At 44.2% G+C, this 21,676-nt stretch overlaps 2 protein-coding genes and 1 long non-coding RNA gene across 4 annotated transcripts in view; 2 read left to right on the plus strand and 1 right to left on the minus strand.

The window, feature by feature from the left end:
- The first annotated feature begins 6,658 nt into the window (after positions 1-6,658).
- Positions 6,659-8,305, plus strand: LOC109870450 (uncharacterized). 2 transcript variants are annotated; one of them, XM_031805075.1, is made up of 3 exons: positions 6,659-6,835; positions 7,348-7,416; positions 8,000-8,305. In XM_031805075.1, exons 1-3 carry the CDS (start codon positions 6,709-6,711, stop codon positions 8,104-8,106), a joined length of 303 nt encoding a protein of 100 aa, XP_031660935.1. In that variant the 5' UTR covers positions 6,659-6,708; the 3' UTR covers positions 8,107-8,305. The 2 variants fall into 2 exon arrangements, with proteins under 2 accessions (XP_031660935.1, XP_031660934.1); XM_031805074.1 differs by having other exon boundaries at positions 6,703-6,835; positions 7,958-8,305.
- A 62-nt stretch (positions 8,306-8,367) lies between these two features.
- LOC109870549 (glutamate dehydrogenase, mitochondrial) overlaps positions 8,368-21,676 on the minus strand; it is a 54,812-nt gene continuing 41,503 nt past the window's right edge. The window contains exons 7-13 of the mRNA XM_031805073.1: positions 14,066-14,203; positions 13,770-13,907; positions 13,564-13,644; positions 13,258-13,381; positions 11,325-11,416; positions 11,155-11,217; positions 8,368-10,896 (exon numbers count right to left, since the gene is read on the minus strand). Coding sequence (XP_031660933.1) covers positions 10,777-10,896; positions 11,155-11,217; positions 11,325-11,416; positions 13,258-13,381; positions 13,564-13,644; positions 13,770-13,907; positions 14,066-14,203 — 756 coding nt within the window. The 3' untranslated portion in view covers positions 8,368-10,776. The remainder of the gene's footprint in view (positions 10,897-11,154; positions 11,218-11,324; positions 11,417-13,257; positions 13,382-13,563; positions 13,645-13,769; positions 13,908-14,065; positions 14,204-21,676) is intronic.
- LOC109870552 (uncharacterized) lies at positions 11,398-12,960 on the plus strand. Its single transcript, XR_002252181.2, has 2 exons — positions 11,398-11,865; positions 12,004-12,960. It is a non-coding gene; the product is annotated as an uncharacterized LOC109870552 (long non-coding RNA).

Raw genomic sequence — 21,676 nt, forward strand, 5'->3', positions numbered from 1 at the left:
TTTTGGCCTACTGGCAAGGGCTGGCCCCTGGAGCCATTTCCCCCATCAACACCTGGTAACCCGTTCAATCTGTTGATGTTTGGACTTTTTCTGAAGATTTTTTAAAAACCTTCCAAAATGATCAGGGGTGCCCTCTATTGGCTGGGCCCGGGTGTGGGGTGCTCCCATCCCATCCCATGCATGGAGCCCTTCCACCCTCCTAAAGGCATTTTTAACCATTTAAAAAATTAGCACCTGGTATCCCGTTCAATCACCAGGTGCACAGCTGGAGAGAAACGTGTACTACAATTTTTCAGAAAATTATTCAAAATACTTCCCGAGGGGTTAGAGGTTCCAATTTGGACGGGTACCTTCTCTCGTGATGGGCTACAGTTACCCTTGGTCGAATAGGACCAGTCTACCCGGAAACTATTCCTCCCACCCCCTGTACTTATTTTTATCACCTTCTAACACAAAATTATATTATAAAATGTTATTGAAATGTGCGTCTAGGTGTGCCCTTTCATGCAAAAAAACCCCCATCCAGATTGGATATTTTCTTTTCAAGTTATTAATGGTTAAAGACCAAAACGGGGGTTGGGGGATTTGACCCCATCTGGTGGAGCAACACGGTAGCCATGCGGGTGACAGGGCTTATGTCGACAATTGGCCTGCCCCATAGTAACCCCATTCAGTTCCAGATGGACTAGACATGTACCGGGGAAATTTGAGAAACCTGGGTTTCGACAAACAGAGAACCATGTCCTAGAGATCCGGGAATGGTGGCAAACTTCTAGACCCGTGCGGATATTTAGAAATGGGCTGTTTCGAGGGTTCTGGGTCCTTCAGAACCACGGTTCTAATGCTCCTAAGGTGGCCATCCCTTCGGCGACTGATTGGTGGTTGTTTAGCCCCAGGAAGGGCCTGGCTTTTGAGCCAAGTCCCCAGCTTGGACCCCAGTCAGAGTGCCTCTTGTCAGGCTGAATGTCAAACGTGTATAGGCCTGGATGGCCATAAAAGGCCATGGGCAGAGCTGGGCCTTTTGTCCCATTTGGGCCTTGGGCTTTTTAGGTCCCCAGGCGCAGGATAAAAATTGAGTGGCTCGTCCTAGGTGGGAATCTTGAATCTGGGTCGTCAGATGATGAGGCTCGTGTGCTACACGTTGAACCATCGCCCATTGATGGAAAAAGTGGCACCGAGGTGAGCTACGGGATGAAATTTCCCTCCAGCCCAATTTGTCCCATCTTGGCCCACAGCTGGGGCACATCAGGCCCTTGTTAGGGCTAGAGATAAGGTTAGGGGTTATGGTTAGATTATGGTTTAAGGTTAGGGTTAGGGTTAGATTTAAAGTTAGGGGTTAGGCTTAGGTTTAGGGTTAAGGATAGGATTATGGTTAGGCTAAGGTTTAAGTTTAGGGTTAGATGTAATTGTTTGGGGTTAGGGAAAATGTGATTTTGGATTGGAATCAATTCTTTGGTACCCACAAGGACAGCAATACAAAACTGTGTGTGTGTGTGTGTGTGTGTGTGTGTGTGTGTGTGTGTGTGTGTGTGTGTGTGTGTGTGTGTGCGTGTGCGTGTGTGCGTGCGTGCGTGTGTGTGCGCGTGCGTAATGCACCAGGGGTTTAGTCAGGCTCTTTGTCCTCCCCTACAGGTACTGTATGAAGCAACTCCCTCCCTCGGCATGCTGGGAGCTGACAGAGTCACAGAGAGGTCTAGAGCAGTGGTGTGTATTCATGGAGGCCAAGGGAAGCCAGGCTTCCCCAAAGAATTGACCACGAAAAAAAAATAAACCAGTCTAAAGCATCAGAGTGAACGAAACAGGGTCCCTCTGTCTCAGTATGTGTAGCCATCTATCAAATTCTGTCTGGTCATAAAGAGTATGACATTGTTGTCGCCCGTAGCATTGAATGCAAGGGAAGCAAGCGAGCATTTGGCCTCCCATGATAAATCAAATTAAAATAATAATAAACAGCAAATCAGCATTAAGCTAAACTGAGTGAGCTCAGATGTGAATGGTCCTGGCGCACCAAAAAAAACGTTTCAAGGGAAGCCAGCTTGGATTTGGCTTCACACCACCAATCACATTTCATGAGAATAAAAAATGTAATTGACCAATTATTTTTTATTTTTTTGCATCTCGTTGTGTCATTGTCCTCTGGTGGTTAGCTAGCTAAAATCAGGCCTTTTGTAAATTATCCATGGCTGGAGATAGGGATTTGAACTTTTGTTTTTTCTTAATTCTCCGGACTGGCCAATAATTATAACTCTGATTCTAATCCAACCATAAATTCATACATTGTGCTCCTGGCCTGTGCGGATGGAAGTTCAACATGTAGCTACAGTAGATGCAGTAGGCTAATGTTAACTAACTGGCATGGTTAGTGTACATATTCATACTTATATATATATATATTTAGCAGACACTCTTATCCAGAGCGACTTACAGGAGCAATTAGGTTGCTCTCCGGTTTTATGATGAAACAAAGGTGTGGTTGAATTTATTCTGGACACTGTGTCTTCTTATTGTCTCAGCCTTAGGCCTCAAGGAATATGAACTAACAGGTTTTGGAGCAAATAATGCAATAATCACGACATATACAGTACCAGTCAATTATTATTGGCACATTCACCAACTCCCCACTCCGGAGGGCAAAAGTACATTTGTTTTACATTTGAGTTTTTTACAGGTATTTTGTTACTTATACAGTACCAGTCAAAAGTTTGGTCACAACAACTCATTCAAGGGTTTTTCTTTATTTTTACTATTTTCTACATTGTAGAACAATAGTTAAGACATCAAAACTCTGAAATAACACATATGGAATCATGTAGTAACCAAAGGAGCGGTTAACAAATATTTAAACACTTTGTTTAACAAATATTTTATATTTGAGATTCTTCAGAGTAGCCTCCCTTTGCCTTGATGACAGCTTTGCACACGCTTAGCATTCTCTCAACCAGCTTCACCTGGAATGCTTTTCCAACAGTCTTGAAGGAGTTCCTACATATGCTGAGCACTTGTTGGCTGCTTTCCTTTACTCTGCGGTCCTACTCATCGAAAACCATCTCAATCGGGTTGAGGTCGGGTGATTGTGGAGGCCAGGTCATCTGATGCAGCACTCCATCACTCTCCTTCTTGGTCAAATAGCCCTTAAACAGCCTGGAGGTGTGTTGGGTCATTGTCCTGTTAAAAAAACAAATGATAGTCCCACTAAGCTCCATCCAGATGGGATGGCGCATCGCTGCAGAATGCTGTGGTAACCATGCTGGTTAAGTGAGCCTTGAATTCTAAATGAATCACTGACAGTGTCACCAGTAAAGCACCCCCACACCATTCACACCTCCTCTTCTAAGCTTCACGGTGGGAACCACAGATGCAGAGATCATCCGTTCACTTAATCTGCGTCGGTTGGAACCAAAAATCCCACATTTGGACTCATCAGACCAAAGGAAAGATTTCCATCGGTCTAATGTCCATTGCTCGTGTTTCTTGGCCCAAGAAAGTCTCTTCTTCTTATTGGTGTCCTTTAAAAGTGGTTTCTTTGCAGCAATTTGACCATGAAGGCCTGATTCACTGAAACTGGAAACACTTATCTCCCTCACCAGCTGTCAGAGCAGCTCACAGATCACTGCACCTGTACATAGCCCATCTATAAATAGCCCAAACAATTACCTCATCCCCTACTGTATTTATTTATTTAGCTCCCTTGCACCCCAATATTTCTACTTTGCACATTCACCTACTGCAAATCTACAATTTCAGTGTTTTTAATTGCTATATTGTATTTACTTTGCCACCGTGGCCTTTTCATTGCTTTTACCTCCCTTATCTTACCTCTTTTGCTCACATTGTATATAGACTTGTTTTTGTACTGTATTATTGACTGTATGTTTGTTTTACTCCATGTGTAACTCTGTGTTGTTGTATGTGTCGAACTGCTTTGCTTTATCTTGGCCAGGTCGCAGTTGTAAATGAGAACTTGTTCTCAACTTGCCTACCTGGTTAAACAAAGGTAAAATAAAATAAATAAAATATATTCACGAAGTCTCCTCTGAACAGTTGATGTTGAGATGTGTCTGTTACTTGTACTCTGTGAAGCATTTATTTGGGCTACAATTTCTGTGGCTGTTAACTATAATGAATTTATCCTCTGCAGCAGAGGTAACTCTGGGTCTGCCTTTCCTGTGGCGGTCCTCATGAGCACTTGATGGTTTTTGCGACTGCACTTGAAGAAACTTTCAAAGTTCTTGAAATGTTTCGCATTGACTGACCTTCATGTCTTAAAGTAATGATGGACTGTCATTTCTCTTTGCTTATTTGAGCTGTTCTTGCCATAATATGGACTTGGTCTTTTACCAAATAGGGCTATCTTCTGTGTACCAACCCTACCTTGTGACAATGCAACTGATTGGCTCAAATGCATTAAGGCGGAAAGAAATTCCACAAATTAACATTTAACAAGGCACACCTGTGAATTGAAATGCATTCCAGGTGACTACCTCATGAAGCTGGTTGAGAGAATGCCAAGAGTGTGGCTACTTTGAAGAATCTCAAATATAAAATATATTTCGATTAACACTTTTTTGGTTACTACATGATTCCATTTGTGTTATTTCATAGTTTTGATGTCTTCACTATTATTCTACAATGCAGAAAATAGTTCAAATAAAGAAAAACCCTTGAATGAGTAGGTGTGTCCAAACTTTTGACTGGTGCTGTAGGTTGTAATATGGCTTTTTACTGTCGGCCTGGCCTCCCCGATGATTTTACCCACGCAGCGCAACTGGTTAAGAGGTCAGGAAGAAAACAAAGCCAACGTAGAACCTCTAGTGTCATTGAGCCCAGTCCTAGGGCTCTAATCAGTATGTATCACTGAAGCGTTATAGATTGCGCAATATAAATGTAAAGGTAATTTCAGATTGAGCCGACATACGCAGCGTTTACAGTGATGCAGTCTCGCCCAACGAGGCAACATTGCCTTTTAATTTCTATTACGCTAATGTTCAGTGGTCTAAAGTACTTTAAGTAAAAATTCTTTAAAGTACTTAAGTAGTTTTTTGGGGTATCTGTAATGTACTATTTATTATATATATAATACAATTCAAGGAAACGTACCGTATTATATAGAGACATGATTGCATGGAACGCCCTTCCATCTCGTATAGAGAAAGTGAACAGCAAACCTGGTTTCAAAAAACAAATAAAGCAACAGCTCGCGGCACAATGCCTCTCCCCCATGTGACCTACTTGTTGTGTGTATGTACTGACAGGTATGTGTAACTGATAGATGCACATACACTACACGTGAAAAGCTGAAAGTTTTCTGTCTGTAACATCTTTTCCGTTATTTGGTGGACCCCAGCAACATAAGCTGTCGCTAATGGGGATCCTACTAAATCAAATCTAAATCAAATAATTCAACAAAAAAAAAAGATGTACTTTTTACTCCATACATTTTCCCTGACACCCAAAAGCACTTGTTACATTTCAAATGCTTAGCAGAACAGGAAAATTCATGCACTTATCAAGAGAACATCCCTGGTCATCCCTACCGCCTCTGATCTGCTTCGTTTGTCATTTATATCTGAGTGCTGGAGCGTGCCACTGGCTATCTGTAAATGTTCAAAACAAGAAAATCATGTCGTATGGTTTGCTTAATATAAAGAATGTAAAATGATTTATACTTTTACTTTTGATACTTAAGTATATTTCATGAATTACATTTACTTTTGATACTTAAGTGTATTTAAAGGCAAATTCTTTTAGACTTTTAACCAATTAGAATTTTGCTGGGTGACTTTCCCTTTAACTTGAATCATTTTCTATTAAGGTATCCTTATTTTTACTCAAGTATGACAAGTGGGTACTTTTTCCACCACTGGTAACGCTGAACTTTAGCGATACGGTTTGAATAGAGCCATTAGTGTTTTAATGATCTTTCAGGATGACATGTAACCAGCCCAATGTTTCATTCACAGACAAGTCCTTAACTGCTCCACACACACTTAGATCCTGCGCCAGAAGACATTAAAACAGAGGAGTGTCTTGCCAGAGGTGGAATGGAGAGGAGCCACACCTAGGCGTGGTAGGTGTTACTTTCTCACACTCTCACACACATACATACATACGTACAGCCAACACCCCTAAGGAATCCACACAAACACAGAGAAACAATCTATGAGAGAACTGTCCTGGTACGGAGTGCGTTCTATGCTGGTTTTTGGCTTGGCCCATGTATCGTTGTGTTTGTTTTTATAGCTGAGCTGTTTTGACGGTCAGTCAAAAGGTCTGGTAACCTCCCAGGACATCACATCCAGTATTTCCTGTTTCCCATGCATCTTTATATCAAATAAATGAATTATTAATGTATTAATTGCATCTAATAATGTGTCATTTGCATCTTCACATTATGGATATCTATGAAGTGAATAGGGATTGTGTGTGTATGTGTGTGCATGTGTGACTCCCAAGTCCAAGTATCTGCATATCCTTTATCATTTTTGGGTCCTCAGTTCAAACAATGTTTGAGGATCCTAATAAAGTTAGGAGGCCTCTCCCGCCTACGGTATTTACAGTTCCGCTGCTGGGCATTTCCACTGACAACAAGTTTTCATATGGACACCAACAACAAAAGCATTGCGCACCCTGAGGGTGTGTGTGTGTGACTTGAGGGGTGTGTGATGGAGGGGTGGCCTCTAAGCAGCTCTCCCAACCTCATATAAACCAATGCACACACACACACCCACCCACATCCAAAAGTTCTCACACACTCTACCGCCGAGTACACAACACGCAGAGATGGATCTTCTGAAAGGATCAGGGAAACAGGTGGATGCGGTCATCGACAAAGCAGGTGAGAAAAAGGCATCTATAAGATAAATTGATAATGGTGTTTGTTCACGTGGTTGAATGATGGGGGACATTCATGTGGAGAATTAATCGTTTAAAACCAAACACACAGCAAAAATTTGGTTTATATGCAGTAATATAGTTTTGCTTTGATTTGAGTGTTCATTGTTGTGTTATCAGCCTTCAAAATGTTCAATCTGGACTTTGGTATTTTAAGCACATCTGCAGTTGATGAATCAACAACATTCTTAAATAAAATAAGGAAGAGAAAAACTTTATGGCACTGCTCAGGTTTCAAAATGTTCAGTTGGATTTGTCTAGATTTAAAAGTGTGGGAGCTCATTTCTATCAGAAAGGGAAAAAATAAACAAAGATTCTGTGGCATCACATCATGAGTTCCAGCTGATACATTCTCCCTAACGAGACATACGATTTAATTCCACCAAATGTCTCGTCATGTCGAGACAGAAGGTGCATGATTGACAGCCCCCTCTCTCTCCCTCTCCCTCTGTCCAGCTGGTGTGGTGAAGGGGAAGGTGGGAGATATGATCGGAGGAGGAACGAAGGAACCAAAGAAAGATCAAGGTGATCTGTCTATTCTGAGTTACAATGCTAACACGGTCATGTAGCCTCACCTGTATGGGTCTAGATCAGAGATGTCAAACGAAAGTAACTCAGTATACTTTCAAATAACTAAAACCAAATCCAAACTGTGTGGAAATTATAATAGACCCACATACAGTTTCTTGACTGTGTCCAGCTCACTAATAATCACAGAAATGAAAGCTAGACAGTAAGGGACCATCGAAAATTCCCAAAACAATTGATAGAGGGAAAATCTTTTGCTAATTTTGATGGCGAGGAAATATAACTAATGTTCAGTGTGACCCTCCGGACCTCGTTGAAGACAGATTGCGGCCCCCGGGGAAAAATGAGTTTGACACCGCTGATCTAGACACACACCCACAATGTCAACTCTATTCATTAAATTCCTATCTACAACATTCAGTATGTTGCAGCCTCCTAAATGCGACCCAGGTGTAAGATGTATAATGATTCTGTTGGGAGTCCGATGTCTTTGTATGCATTGGTGAAATGGTGACTGATGAGGTGGTTGTTTCTCCAGGTATTGGTGAAATGGTGACTGATAATGTGGTTGTTTCTCCAGGTATTGGTGAAATGGTGACTGATGCGGTGAAAGGGGTAGCAGCCAATGCAGCCAAGGACAGTGCTGCAGACAAGGCCAAGTCTTTCGGAAAGAGCCTTTTGAAATAATCCCCCGACCTGGACTATACCATGTCCCCACTCCCCACGCCATCCCTACATGGACTCTACCATCTCTCCACTCACCCATGAAGAGTTCTCTGGATACCTCAACCACAAACCTTCCTTCCCCTCAACCAACCCCATAGACTGTACTGTAACTGAGATCTGTATAAAGTTAATTGGACATGAATAAAACACCTATCTTTCAGCACTAGTCTCTGTCTGTCTGTACCTCACATACTGCGCGTATACATCACAGTCAAGCCACACTTGTGTTTTTGTCATCATTTTATTGGTTTTCAACAACAAAAAAGGAAATACACATTTCCCAAAGCAATTTCCATTTGCGGGCATGAACGGGTTATTGGAGAAGTAAAAGGAGAATGTTTGTTCCATTGAGTATCTCTACTCTCTCGCTCAGGGTGGGGTGGGGGGTTTGGAGGAGGGTCAGATTGGACAAGACAGGAGCAGTAGGCAGGGAAGGTTGGGGGGCTCGTGGGGGGACTGATGTAGTGGAGAAGGGTGTAGAACTTTACTAACAACCAAACACAGTAGAACCCAGTGTTCCTCAGCACAGAACGCTAACCATAACCCCTGACCTCTAACCCTGAGCCCGGGGCCCGTATCAACAAAGCGTCTCAGAGTTGAAAATTGGTCATAAGTGGCGAGAATAGAGATATTTCACTCCTACTATTATGAGTGAAAATAAACGCTATGCATGAAGCCTCTTTCGTCATAAGAGTCACACCTAGTTGACAGATAATTAGGACACCTCATGAGCTGTCCTAACCAGTTAAGAGTTACCAGCAGGTGTCTTGATAACAGACAAATGCAGCCAGTCAGTGGTTCCTGTGTCATTTGCTTTTGAGTTTTTAAAAGAACATTTTGATATTTCATCAATCCCATAAAAATCTAGACCTACAATCAACAGTATCTCTTGCCCTTTTGACAATGATTTCACATGATATGCCTAAATATTTATAACCACTACGCTAATGAATAAACACATTTTCCTTTTGATTATTTAATGACCTACATCAAGTTATTTCAAGTTATCCATTTGGAACGCAACCTCACATAGTTAAAAAAATATGTCTAAATTGGGCAACCCTATAAATTGTGCAACTGTAGGCATCTAGTGCTTATGTAACCTTTGATTGTGTTCAATGAAAATTACAGACCTTTCAAACATTATGGGCAAGTGACTTGATGCCTACTGTGCCAAAGCGATTTAGAGTTGTTAAACAGGAGTGACAATGTCTGTGTTGCTATAACGGTAATATTGTCAAAATAAAGCTTTTGACAACCATAAAAATGTGATTTACAGTATTTATTTTATGCATGCCAACATATTGGGCAATCATTAAAATAAGCAAAGTGATCGTGTCAGGATGAAAATGATATCAAACGTTTTACCATTACAACATTTGATGTATGTGTGTGCTCTATAGAGTTCACAGCTGCCAATGCCTCATCGTGATTGGTTATTCCCCCATCATTTACAACAATGGCAATGAGCGTCATCACTATATCTTTCCTTTGCAGAAACAATTTCGATCTCATCTCCTCGCTGAAACTCCCCAATGGACTCAGGAGAGGTGAAGGTCGAGTCCGAAACATGAAGGCCGAAACATAAACCCGCCAAACCGCACTCTTAACACCCACCCGCTTAACCCAGAAGCCAGCTGCACCACTGTGTCGGCAGAAACACTGTTCAACTGATGACAGCCTGCAAGCACCCAGCCCGCAAGGAGCCCACAAGGAGTCGCTAGAGCGCGATGTGCCAATCAAAGCCCCCCCGGCCAAGCCCTCCCCTAACCCGGGATGACGCTGGTCCAATTGTGCGCCGCCCTATGGGACTCCCGGTCATGGCCGGTTGTGACACAGCCTGGGATCGAACCCAGCTCTGTAGTGATGTCTAAGGCACAGCTTGAGGCCTCGGCGCCACTCGGGAGGCCCATCTGAGCAGTGTCTTAAACTTATTCTGATTTTTTTTGTGTCTTAAAACAGGTTATAACAGGATTCCTAGGACCTTTTCTGAGATGCTTTGTGGATACGGGCCCTGACCTCTAACCTCTGGGAGGAAAACTGAGGAACACATATGATGTCATCTTTCCCTGTTATAAAGTTTTAAACTATTTCCCTTAAAAAAAGAAAAGTATACGTCTAAAGTTAACATTAAATCAATTTCCTTTTCTAAAGTACAGTATAGGGGTGTATGTGCGTCTCTTCAGGTCAGAGCTCCGTCAGAGCTAAGGCATCTCCAGTGCTATGGTGTGAAACCATGGCAACACCAGGGTCAAACAAGACAAAAAGACAGACATTGAACTCAGATAGTAACGGGGGGGGGGTGGCTTGAATCTCTCTCAGCATAGCTTGCTTCCTGCTACAACCTGCTCCTTTCACAATACACAAATAACTGAACGACAATACTGAAACAAAACGATACAGAAATACTGAGTTACCGTCATGATAATGAGATACGGCGAGGTCATGGGACACAGAACACAGTATGTTTCAGTGTGTGTGTATGCATGTGTGTCTGTGTGCGTGCGTACGAAGGGGAGGCGGGGATCTCTAATGTAAATGTTCAAATGTTCTAAAGGCTGATTGGGCGATGGGGAAGCGGTGGAACCAATAGCAGGGCAGTATGGGTGGGGTCTGACTTTGATAGGGTGATTATGTGACGGTGATGCCGGCCTCGTTGTAGACCTTGAACACCTTCTCGATGGCGTTGACGTACGCAGCCGTCCGCAGGTCCAGACCCAGGTTGTACTTACTGGCTGTACGCATGATTTGCTGCAGGGGGACAAAACACACAAACACTAGTTAGATACCAGTTACACTGGCAAAACCAGTCACACACACTGACACAAACATACACAGACATGGTGGTGTGATTGAGAGGTGCCCCGGGCCAGGGCGGGGGCATTGTCATTATCACAGTCTGTCTCATAGAGAACATATGATTCAATTCTAGGATCTGACTCATCGGCACTAACCTCACAAACACACGCAGACACACACGTATACATGTAAGCATGCTCACACTCTTACCCTGGCAGATCTCTCCATGGTGTAGGCCAGGCCAGAGTGAACAATGTCCTTCTCAGAAGCACCCTGGAGTGGAGAGAGGAAGGAAATATGTGTTATCAAACTGCCAACACATTACATAATTTCCATACCACATAGGTTGCGAGTGTGTGTGTGTGTGTGTGTGTGCTCACAGCGACTCTGGCCTGGAAGTCAGCAGTGGGGACAATGGGGATTGGTCCTCCCTGCTTTCCAAACTTCCTCTCCAAACTCTCCTGAACGGACACTGACAGAGAGAGAGAGCGAGGGATAGAGAGGGAAATAGTTAGATGGCAATGTAGCAATGTAACCTGATCATTGGCAACCATCGTATTTTCAAGTATATCCAATCGATCAACATTCATCCCTGAAGTTTCATCTGGGTTCACTCACACATTTCGTTTTCATTCAGTTGAGACCTCAACGTCAGAAAGGCGTATCTGTCTATCTGGCACGTCACCTTAACCTCCGTTATATACGGGAGTGACCAACGGAAAGATCGCCAGTTACACTTAATCTTTTCAGTTGTCCTTAGAACTCATGAAAAACGGAAACAATTTCCAAGAGAGGACACAGTACTGTATCTCCTGCTACACCGAGGTTGTTAAAGGAAGAGGAAAAGGCTTCAGAACTGAACGAACACAGATCTTCTACAGACCGAGAGACAAGATCAGAAAGCGGACACACAGCTCCAGAGTGAGTACAGATTAAAGACTTCCAATATTAGTCAAGAAAATACAGGGCCCTGCTCCTAATATTTAACCTGGCTTTTTTGTGAAAGAGAATATGTTGTTAATGACCTAGATAATAAATACATTAACATCTTTATTACAGGTGGTAGTAAACAAACAGTCAAAGGAAATCTAGTTGCCACATCTAGAAATGGCAGAGGTAAAACATAACATATTGCCCCCCCCTCATCCCCTATCCTGAGGGGATGACCGATAAAAAAAAGGTTTTGCAGGGAAATCCAGAGACTTTATATCGTGATGAAAGAAAAAAGGCTCCATGCGACCTCATTTTCTACACAACAAATGGTTCTACATGGGAAGAGGAAATACTGAAACACTATCCTGAGGGAAAACAGTGGAGAAAAATTCAAGATGGCAAACAACTGAAATCGAAGGCAGGCACTATAAATGTGTATGATACTGGGACAATCATGGTGCAGGGTAATAGTGAGACGCTAAAGATATTCCCAAATGATTTCCCAGCCTTGAGCGAGAGAGTGAGAAAGAGTGTCGAGAGCAAGCGTGTCGAGGCGAGTGAGCGTGTCGAGGAGAAAATGGCAGAGCTAGGCATTGAGGAAAGTGGAGAGCAGAGGAAAAGAGAGAGCGAGGACATAAAAGAGGAAGACAAAACAGGAAGACATAAAGGGGGAAATAAAGGAAGAGGTGGAAGGAGGAAAAGGGAAGCACTGAACATTCCAGGGCAGATCAGAAGAGAAACATTATTTTAGGGGATGTATAATTTGATGAACAGTTATGCTATAGCCTGCTGTTCCTCTCACCGTATTTCATGTATTTCTTATCTGTTGTATCTTTTACCTTTTAATGTTTGTGTGTTTTATTGAGCTTGTATGAAAAATGCATTCATAAGTGCTCACCATCATCATTATCTTGCTTTGGTTATAGTTTCACTTTCCCAATGATAAAGGTGCTTAATGAAAAAAGGTGGTGGTCCCTGTGAATTTCCCCAGCAATATGTGTTTCATTTAGTTTCAAAATGTGTGTTCTAAAATGTATCATGATTTTTTAAAATGCAATTCTAATAAAGTTTGATTTAACAAGTGTCAGGAGTCAGGATGTACTATATATTGGGGCGGCAGGTAGCCTAGTGGTTAGAGTGTTGGGCAGGTAACCGAAAGGTTGCTAGTTCAAATTCCCGGTAAACAAGGTAAAAATCTGTCATTCTGCCCATGAACAAAGCAGTTAACCCACTGTTCCTAGACCGTCATTGTAAATAAGAATTTGTTTTTAACTGACTTGCCTAGTTAAATAAATAAAATAAAATATATAGGTGGTAGTGGGAATCTCTCTTGTATTGGAAGGTGGCTGTGTGGGTCAGAGGTAAGAGGTCAGGACTTACTGAGGAGATGGTAGTTGGAGTCTCTCTCGTATTTGAAGGTGAGACGTCCATAGCTGACATGGTTCAGGTTCTTGAGCCACTCAAAGTAGGACACTGTCACACCACCGGCGTTCAGGTACATGTCCTGGGGGAGGGAGAAACACACACAGGAGGGTAAACAGATAAATGTCTCTGTCTGGGATTGTTGAGTGAGTCTTCAGCTTCTTGATTGGTTAATGAGAGAACTGCAGACACTGTGAATGTGTGCATGACGGCCTTAACATGCAAATGTGTGTTTTATTCGTGTGTGTGTGTGTGTGTTCTTACAGGGATGACCATGACTTTGTTCTCTAGGAAGATCTTGTCAGCGTCGGGTGTGGTTGGGCCGTTGGCTCCCTCAGCAATGATCTAGAACAAACAACAACACTGGCTAGAGCAGAGGACTGTGGGTAGTGTAGTTTAAACTTGAGAGGAAAATATAGGGTACTGTGCATAGTGTAGTTTAGATAGGGGTGTTGTCTGTAATGTAGTACCTTGGCCTTGATTCTGTGGGCGTTGTTGCGTGTGAGCTGCTTCTCGCTGGCGGCAGGGATCAGGATGTGACACTGCGCTTCCAGTAGGCTGCCCTCGTATGGCTGAGCCCCGGGGAAACCTACGATCGTACCATGTTGCTGCGCACAGACATGCAAAGACACAGGTAAGTATGAGAGAGAGGAAGCCTTTGGCCAGCTCATATTCAGAGCAAGAGAGGGAGGAAGAGAGAGGAAGGGGGGTAAACAGAAAGAAGAAGAGAGAGAGAGAATGCAGGAGAGTAAGAGAGTATTTTTACCAGTTTGTAGTCCTCCAGCTGCTTGGGGTCAATGCCCTCTGGGTTGTAGATGCTGCCGTCATACTCAGCGATGCCCACACACTTAGCACCATACCTGTGGAGGTACCGCATGGAGTGGAGACCCACATTACCAAAGCCCTAATGATGACAGAAAGGGAGAGAAATCATTATCATTATGTCGTCATCACTACCACCACCTGCGCAGAAACACCCGACCATGCCTGATCTCAGCTCCACTACATACGCATGACACTAGTGCCCCCATGTGGCCCCCCTCTGTCACTGCAGAAGCCACAGCCACAGATTACTAGCTAATGAACTGAAACAGCAAATAAGCAGAGCGAGAGGACTGAAACCAGGTAATATCAAATATTATCCAAACCTGGTACAACTGGGACATGTGGCTTTAACTATGACGAGTATATAACGCTGCTATAAGCCCTGCACAATAGATACTGTAGTTGAGAGGCGTGTGTGTCCACAGCAGCAGTGGCCGACGTCTATAAATACTCAGAGATCAGCTCCTTTCCTCCGTCTATCCCTCCATTATCCTCACTTCCGTTTCTCTCAGTTATCCTCTCCTTTGTTGCAGTATAAATCTGACCACTTCTTTCCTCAACTCTCTCTGTCATCTGCTCGATACATGACGACATTACAGATCTGCGTACTCACTAAATCTCCAAGAAAATCTAATCACACACACACACACACACACACACAAGATAGGCAGGGCACAGGGTGAGCTCTCTCTCCACCTCACCCCTCTCCCTGCAACCACTACACACAAACAGACATTCCTCACCTCCAACCTCTCTCTGTTTAGTCAGTCAGTCTGTACATCAGGCACCAAGGCGAGATGCGAGTATATCAACAGATCTCTACTGCTGTTGCCATTAACTTTCCTCCTAACTTAATCGGTAGTACATTCACCCTTACACTGAATGACCTACACACAAACACATACCTTGTCGTACACTCTCCGCAGCACATTACAGGGAAAGGGTGATAATTAGAGACAGGCTTCCAGGAAAGAGGACAAGGCCATGGGGCCTGCAAGTGTGTGTGTGTGTGTGCGTCTGCGTGTGTGTGTGTATAGTCAGGTCCGGGCTTCTTCATGTGTCGCTCCGAAAGATATAAACACCTCTATGGGAAGAAGAAGGGCGGGGGTGTATGCTTCATGATTAACCACTCATGGTATAATCATAACAACATACCGGAACTCAAATCTTCTGCACACCCGACCTAGAATTCCTTCAAATCAAATGGCAGAATTCTTAAGGAACTTCACTGGACTCTATGTAAACTGGAAACCATATATCCTGAGGCTGCATTTATTGTAGCTGGGGATTTTAACGAAGCTAATTTGAGAACAAGGCTACCTAAATTCTATCAGCATATTGATTGCAGCACTCGTGCGGGCAATACACTCGATCACTGATACTCTAACATCTGCGATGCATACACGGCCCTCCCTTGCCCTCCCTTCGGCAAATCCGACCATGACTCCATCTTGCTCCTACCGTCTTATAGGCAGAAACTCAAACAGAATGTACCCGTGACGAGAACCATTCAACACTGGTCTGACCAATCATAATCCACGCTTCAAGATTGTTTTGATCACGCGGCCTGGGATATGTTCCGGGCAGCCTCAGAGAATAACATTGATCTATACGTTGACACGGTGAGTGAGTTTATAAGGAAGTGCATTGGAGATGTTGTACCCATTGTGACTATTAAAACCTACCCTAACCAGAAACCATGGATGGATGGTGGCATTTGCACAAAACTGAAAGCGTGAACCACCGCATTTAACCATGGAAAGAGGTATTGGAATATGGCTGATTATAAACAGTGTAGTTATTCCCTCCGCAAGGCAATCAAACAAGTGAAATGTCGGTATAGGGACGAAGTGGAGTCACAATTCAACGGCTCAGACACGAGACGTTTGTGGCAGGGTCTACAGGAAATGACGGACAACAAAAAGAAAACCACTTATGTCACGGACACAGTCATCTCGCTTCCAGATAAACTAAACACCCTCTTCGCCCGCTTTGAGGATAATACAGTGCCACCGTCGCGGCCCGCTAACAAGGACTGCGCCCCCCCCCCCATCCTTCTCCGTGGCCGACGTGAGTAAGACATTTAAATGTGTTAACCCTCGCAAGGCTGCTGGCCCAGACGACATCCCTAGCCGCGTCCTCAGAGCATGCGCCGACCAGCTGCCTGCTGTGTTTACGGACATATTCAATATTCTCCCTATCCCAATATGCTGTCCCCACATGCTTCAAGATGGCCTCAATTGTTCCTGTCCCCAAGAAGGCAAAGATAACTGAACTAAATGCCTAAATCCCCATAGCACTCATTTCTGTCATCATGAAGTGCTATGAGACTAGTCAAGGATCATATCACCTCCACCGTACCTGCCACCCTAGACCCACTTCAGTTTGCAAACCGCCCCAACAGGTACACAGACGATGCAATCGCCATCACGCTGCCCTATCACATCTGGACAAGAGGAATACCTACAGTTGAAGTCGGAAGATTACATACACCTTAGCGAAATACATTTAAACTCAGTTTTTCACAATTCCTGACATTTAATCCTAGTAAAAATTCTGTCTTAGTTCAGTTAGGATCACCACTTTATTTTAAGAATGCGAAATGTCAGAATAATAATAGAGAGAATGATTTCTTTCAGCTTGTATTTCTTTCATCACATTCCCAGTGGGTCAGACGTTTACATACACTCAATTAGTATTTGGTAGCATTGCCTTTAAAATGTTAAACTTGGAAGTCCCATTTGTGACCAAGCTTTAACTTCCTGAATGATGTCTTGAGATGTTGCTTCAATATATCCACATACTTTAACTCCCTCATGATGCCATCTATTTTGTGAAGTGCACCAGTCTCTCCTGGAGCAAAGCCATCCCCGTGCTTCACAGTTGGGATAGTGTTCTTCGGCTTGCAAGCCTCCCCCTTTTTCCTCCAAACATAACGATGGTCATTATGGCCAAACAGTTCTATTTTTGTTTCACCAGACCAGAGGACATTCCTCCAAAAAGTGCAATCTTTGTCCCCATGTGCAGTTGCAAACCGTAGTCTGGCTTTTAATGGCAGTTTTGGAGCAGTGGCTTCTTCCTTGCTGGGCGGCCTTTCAGGTTATGTCGATAAAGGACTCATTTTACTGTGGATATAGATACTTTTGTCCATGTTTCCTCCAGCATCTTCACAAGGTCCTTTGCTGTTGTTCTGTGATTGATCTGCACTTTTCGCACCAAAGTACTGTCACTGTGACTAGGGTGGGCATTCTAGTTTCTTTATTTCTATGTTTTCTATTTCTTTGTGTTTGGCCGGGTGTGGTTTTCAATCAGAGGCAGCTGTCTATCGTTGTCTCTGATTGGGAATTATACTTAGGCAGCCTTTTTTCCTTTTTGCATTTGTGGGTAGTTATCTTTGTTCGTGGCACTATTGCCCAAGTTAAGCTTCACGGTCGTTTCCCTGTTTTGTTGGCGACATTCATTTAAAATAAAGAGAAATGTACGCTCATCACGCTGCGCTTTGGTCCATTCCTTTCGACGAACGAGACAGAACTACCCACCACAAAGGGACCAAGCAGCGTGGAGAAAGGGACTCATGGACTTGGGAGGAAATCCTGGATGGTAAAGGACCCTGGAGGCAGGCTGGGGAATATCGCAGTCCAAAGGAGGAATTAAAGGCAGCGAAGGAGGAGCGACGACGGTATGAGGAGGCAAGTCATCGAAGCAGGCATGAGAGGCAGCCCCAAAAATGTTGGGGGGGGGCACAAGGGGAGATTGGCGGAGTCAGGTTATAGGCCTGAGCCAACTCCCCGTGCTTACCGCGGAGAGCGAGTGACCGGGCAGGCACCGTGTTATGCGGTAAAGTGCACAGTGTCTCCGGTGCGCTCGGAGCCAGCTCTCCGCAAGTGCCACGCTAGAATGGGCATCCAGCCAGGCCGGATTGTGCCAGTTCAGCGCTATTGGTCTCTGGTGCGCCGTTTTGGCCCAGGGTATCCTACACCGGCTCTGCACACTGTGTCTCCGGTGTGCTGTGACTGCTCAGTGCGTCCTACACCTGCGCTCCGCCCATGCCGGGCTAAAGTGGGCATTTAGCCAAGAGGAGAGGTGCAAGTGTTAAGCACCAGATCTTCAGTGCTCCCCACAGCCCGGTTTGACCTGTGCCTGCGCTTTGGAGGTGCCGGGCTAAAGTGGGCATTCAGCCTGGAAGAGTGGTGCCAGGGATAAGCACCAGTGCTTTTTTCCTTTCGCATTTGTGGGTAGTTATCTTTGTTAGTGGCACTATTGCCCAGGTTAAGCTTCACGGTCATTTCCCTGTTTTGCTGGCGTCATTCATTTAAAATAAAGAGAAATGTACGCTCATCACGCTGCGCTTTGGTCCAATCCTTTCGACGAACGTGACAAGTACGTTCATCTCTAGCAGACAGAACGCGTCTCCTTCCTGAGCGCTATCACGGCTGCGTGGTCCCATGGTGTTTATACTTGCGTACTATTGTTTGTACAGATGAACGTGGTACCTTCAGGCGTTTGGAAATTCCTCCCAAGGATGAACCAGACTTGTGGAGGTCTACAATTTCTTTTTTGAGGTCTTGGCTGATTTCTTTTGATTTGCCCATGATGTCAAGCAAAGAGGCACTGAGTTTGAAGGTAGGCCTTGAAATACATCCACAGGTACACCTCCAATTGACTCAAATGATGTCAATTAGCTCATCAGAAGCGTCTAACATAATTTTCTGTAATTTTCCAAGGCATACGCCCCCGCCCCTCTTCTTACCAGAAAGATGTTTGTTTCTGTCTGCGCGATGCGTGAAGAAACCAGCTGGCTGCACCGATTCCGTTAGCGTCTCGAGTGAGCCATGTTTCCGTGAAGCAAAGAACTTTACAGTCTCTGATGTCCCTCTGGAATGCTACCCTTGCTCGGATTTCTTCAACCTTGTTGTCAAGAGATTGGACAATGGCGAGTAGTATGCTAGGGAGTGGTGCGCGATGTGCCCGTCTCCGGAGCCTGACCAGAAGACAGTTACGTTTCCCTCTTTTACGACGTCTTTGTTTTGGGTCGCAGGCTGGGATCCATTCCGTTGTCCTGGGTGAAAGGCAGAACACAGGATCCGCTTCGGGAAAGTCATATTCCTGGTTGTGCTGATGGTAAGTTGACGTTGCTCTTATATTCAGTAGTTCTTCCTGACGGTATGTAATGAAACCTAAGATTACCTGGGGTACCAATGTAAGAAATAACACGTAAAAAAACTAAAAACTGCATAGTTTCCTAGGAACGCGAAGCGAGGCGGCCATCTCTGTCGGCGCCGGAAATAATAACTAAGGTAACTGAGCTAAACGACTCACTTCCGTCATCATAAAGTGCTTTGAGAGACTAGTCAAGGACCATATCACCTCCACCCTACCTGACACCCTAGACCCACTCCAATTTGCTTACCACCCAAATAGGTCTACAGGCGATGCAATCTCAACCACACTGCACAAACACATCTGGACAAGAGGAATACCTATGTAAGAATGCTGTTCATCGACTACAGCTCAGCATTTAACACCATAATACCCTCCAAACTCGTCATCAAGCTCAAGACCCTGGGTCTCGACCCCGCCCTGTGCAAATGGGTACTGGACTTCTTGACGGGCCGCCCCCAGGTGGTGAGGGTAGGTAACAACATCTCCACCCCGCTGATCCTCAACACTGGGGCCCCACAAGGGTGCGTTCTGAGCCCTCTCCTGTACTCCCTGTTCACCCATGACTGCGTGGCCATGCACGCCTCCAACTCAATCATCAAGTTTGCGGACGACGCTACAGTGGTAGGCTTGATTACCAACAACGACGAGACGGCCTACAGGGAGGAGGTGGTGTGGTGTGGAGTGTGGTGTCAGGAAAATAACCTCACACTCAACGTCAACAAAACAAAGGAGATGATTGTGGACTTCAGGAAACAGCAGAGGGAGCACCCCCCTATCCACATCGACGGGACAGTAGTGGAGAGGGTAGTAAGTTTTAAGTTCCTCGGCGTACACATCACGGACAAACTGAATTGGTCCACCCACACAGACAGAGTTGTGAAGAAGGCGCAGCAGCGCCTCTTGAACCTCAGGAGGCTGAAGAAATTCGGCATGTCACCAAAAGCACTCACAAACTTCTACAGATGCACAATCGAAAGCATCCTGTCGGGCTGTATCACCGCCTGGTACGGCAACTGCTCCGCCCACAACTGTAAGGCTCTCCAGAGGGTAGTGAGGTCTGCACAACGCATCACCGGGGGCAAACTACCTGCCCTCCAGGACACCTACACCACCCGATGTCACAGGAAGGCCATAAAGATCATCGAGGAAAACAACCACCCGAGCCACTGCCTGTTCACCCCGCTATCATCCAGAAGGTGAGGTCAGTACAGGTGCATCAAAGCAGGGACCGAGAGACTGAAAAACAGCTTCCATCTCAAGGCCATCAGACTGTTAAACAGCCACCACTAACATTGAGTGGCTGCTGCCAACACACTGACTCAACTCCAGCCACTTTAATAATGGGAATTGATGGAAATTGATGTAAAATATATCACTGGCCACTTTAAACAATGCTACTTAATATAATGTTTACATACACTACATTACTCATCTCATATGTATATGTATATACTGTACTCTATATCATCTACTGCATCTTTATGTAACACATGTATCACTAGACACTTTAAACTATGCCACTTTGTTTACTACATTACTCATCTCATATGTATATACTGTACTTGATACCATCTACTGCATCTTGCCTATGCCGTTCTGTACCATCACTCATTCATATATCTTTATGTGCATATTCTATACCCCTTTCGACTTGTGTGTATAAGGTAGTAGTTTTGGAATTGTTAGTTAGATTACTCGTTGGTTATTACTGCATTGTCGGAACTAGAAGCACAAGCATTTCGCTACACTCGCATTAACATCTGCTAACCATGTGTATGTGACAAATACATTTTATTTTATTTGATTACCGTTCAAAAGCTTGGGGACACTTAAAAATGTCCTTGTTTTCCATGAAAACATACATGAAATGAGTTGCAAACTAAATTGTGAATATAGTCAAGACGTTGACAAGGTTATAAATAATGATTTTTTATTGAAATAATAATTGTGTCCTTCAAACTTTGCTTTCATCGAAGAGTCCTCCATTTGCAGCAATTACAGCCTTGCAGACCTTTGGCATTCTAGTTCATTTGTTGAGGTAGTCTGAAGAGATTCCACCACATGCTTCCTGAAGCACCTCGCACAAATTGGATTGGCTTGATGGGCACTTATTACGTACCATACGGTCAAGCAGCTCCCAGAACTGCTCAATAGGGTTGAGATCCGGTGACTGCTGGCCACTCAATTTTAGACAGAATACCAGCTGACAGCTTCTTCCCTAAATAGTAATTGCATAGTTTGGAGCTGTGTTTTGGGTCATTGTCTTGTTTTAGGAGGAAATTGGCTCCAATTAGGGGCCATCCACAGGGTATGGCATGGCGTTGCAAAATGGAGTGATAGCCTTCCTTCTTCAAGATCCCTTTTACCTTGTACAAACCTCCCACTTTAC

The sequence above is a fragment of the Oncorhynchus kisutch genome, linkage group LG25, assembly GCF_002021735.2.
Source record: "Oncorhynchus kisutch isolate 150728-3 linkage group LG25, Okis_V2, whole genome shotgun sequence".
Lineage (NCBI taxonomy): Eukaryota > Metazoa > Chordata > Actinopteri > Salmoniformes > Salmonidae > Oncorhynchus > Oncorhynchus kisutch.

Bases quoted from the DNA above. Each gene is read 5' to 3' on its own strand.
- LOC109870450 (XM_031805074.1), top strand. From the start codon at position 6,709: ATGCACACACACACACCCACCCACATCCAAAAGTTCTCACACACTCTA. The intron at 6,836-7,347 runs GTGAGAAAAAGG...CCCTCTGTCCAG, and splicing joins TGCGGTCATCGACAAAGCAG to CTGGTGTGGTGAAGGGGAAG. The intron at 7,417-7,957 runs GTGATCTGTCTA...TTGTTTCTCCAG, and splicing joins GGAACCAAAGAAAGATCAAG to GTATTGGTGAAATGGTGACT.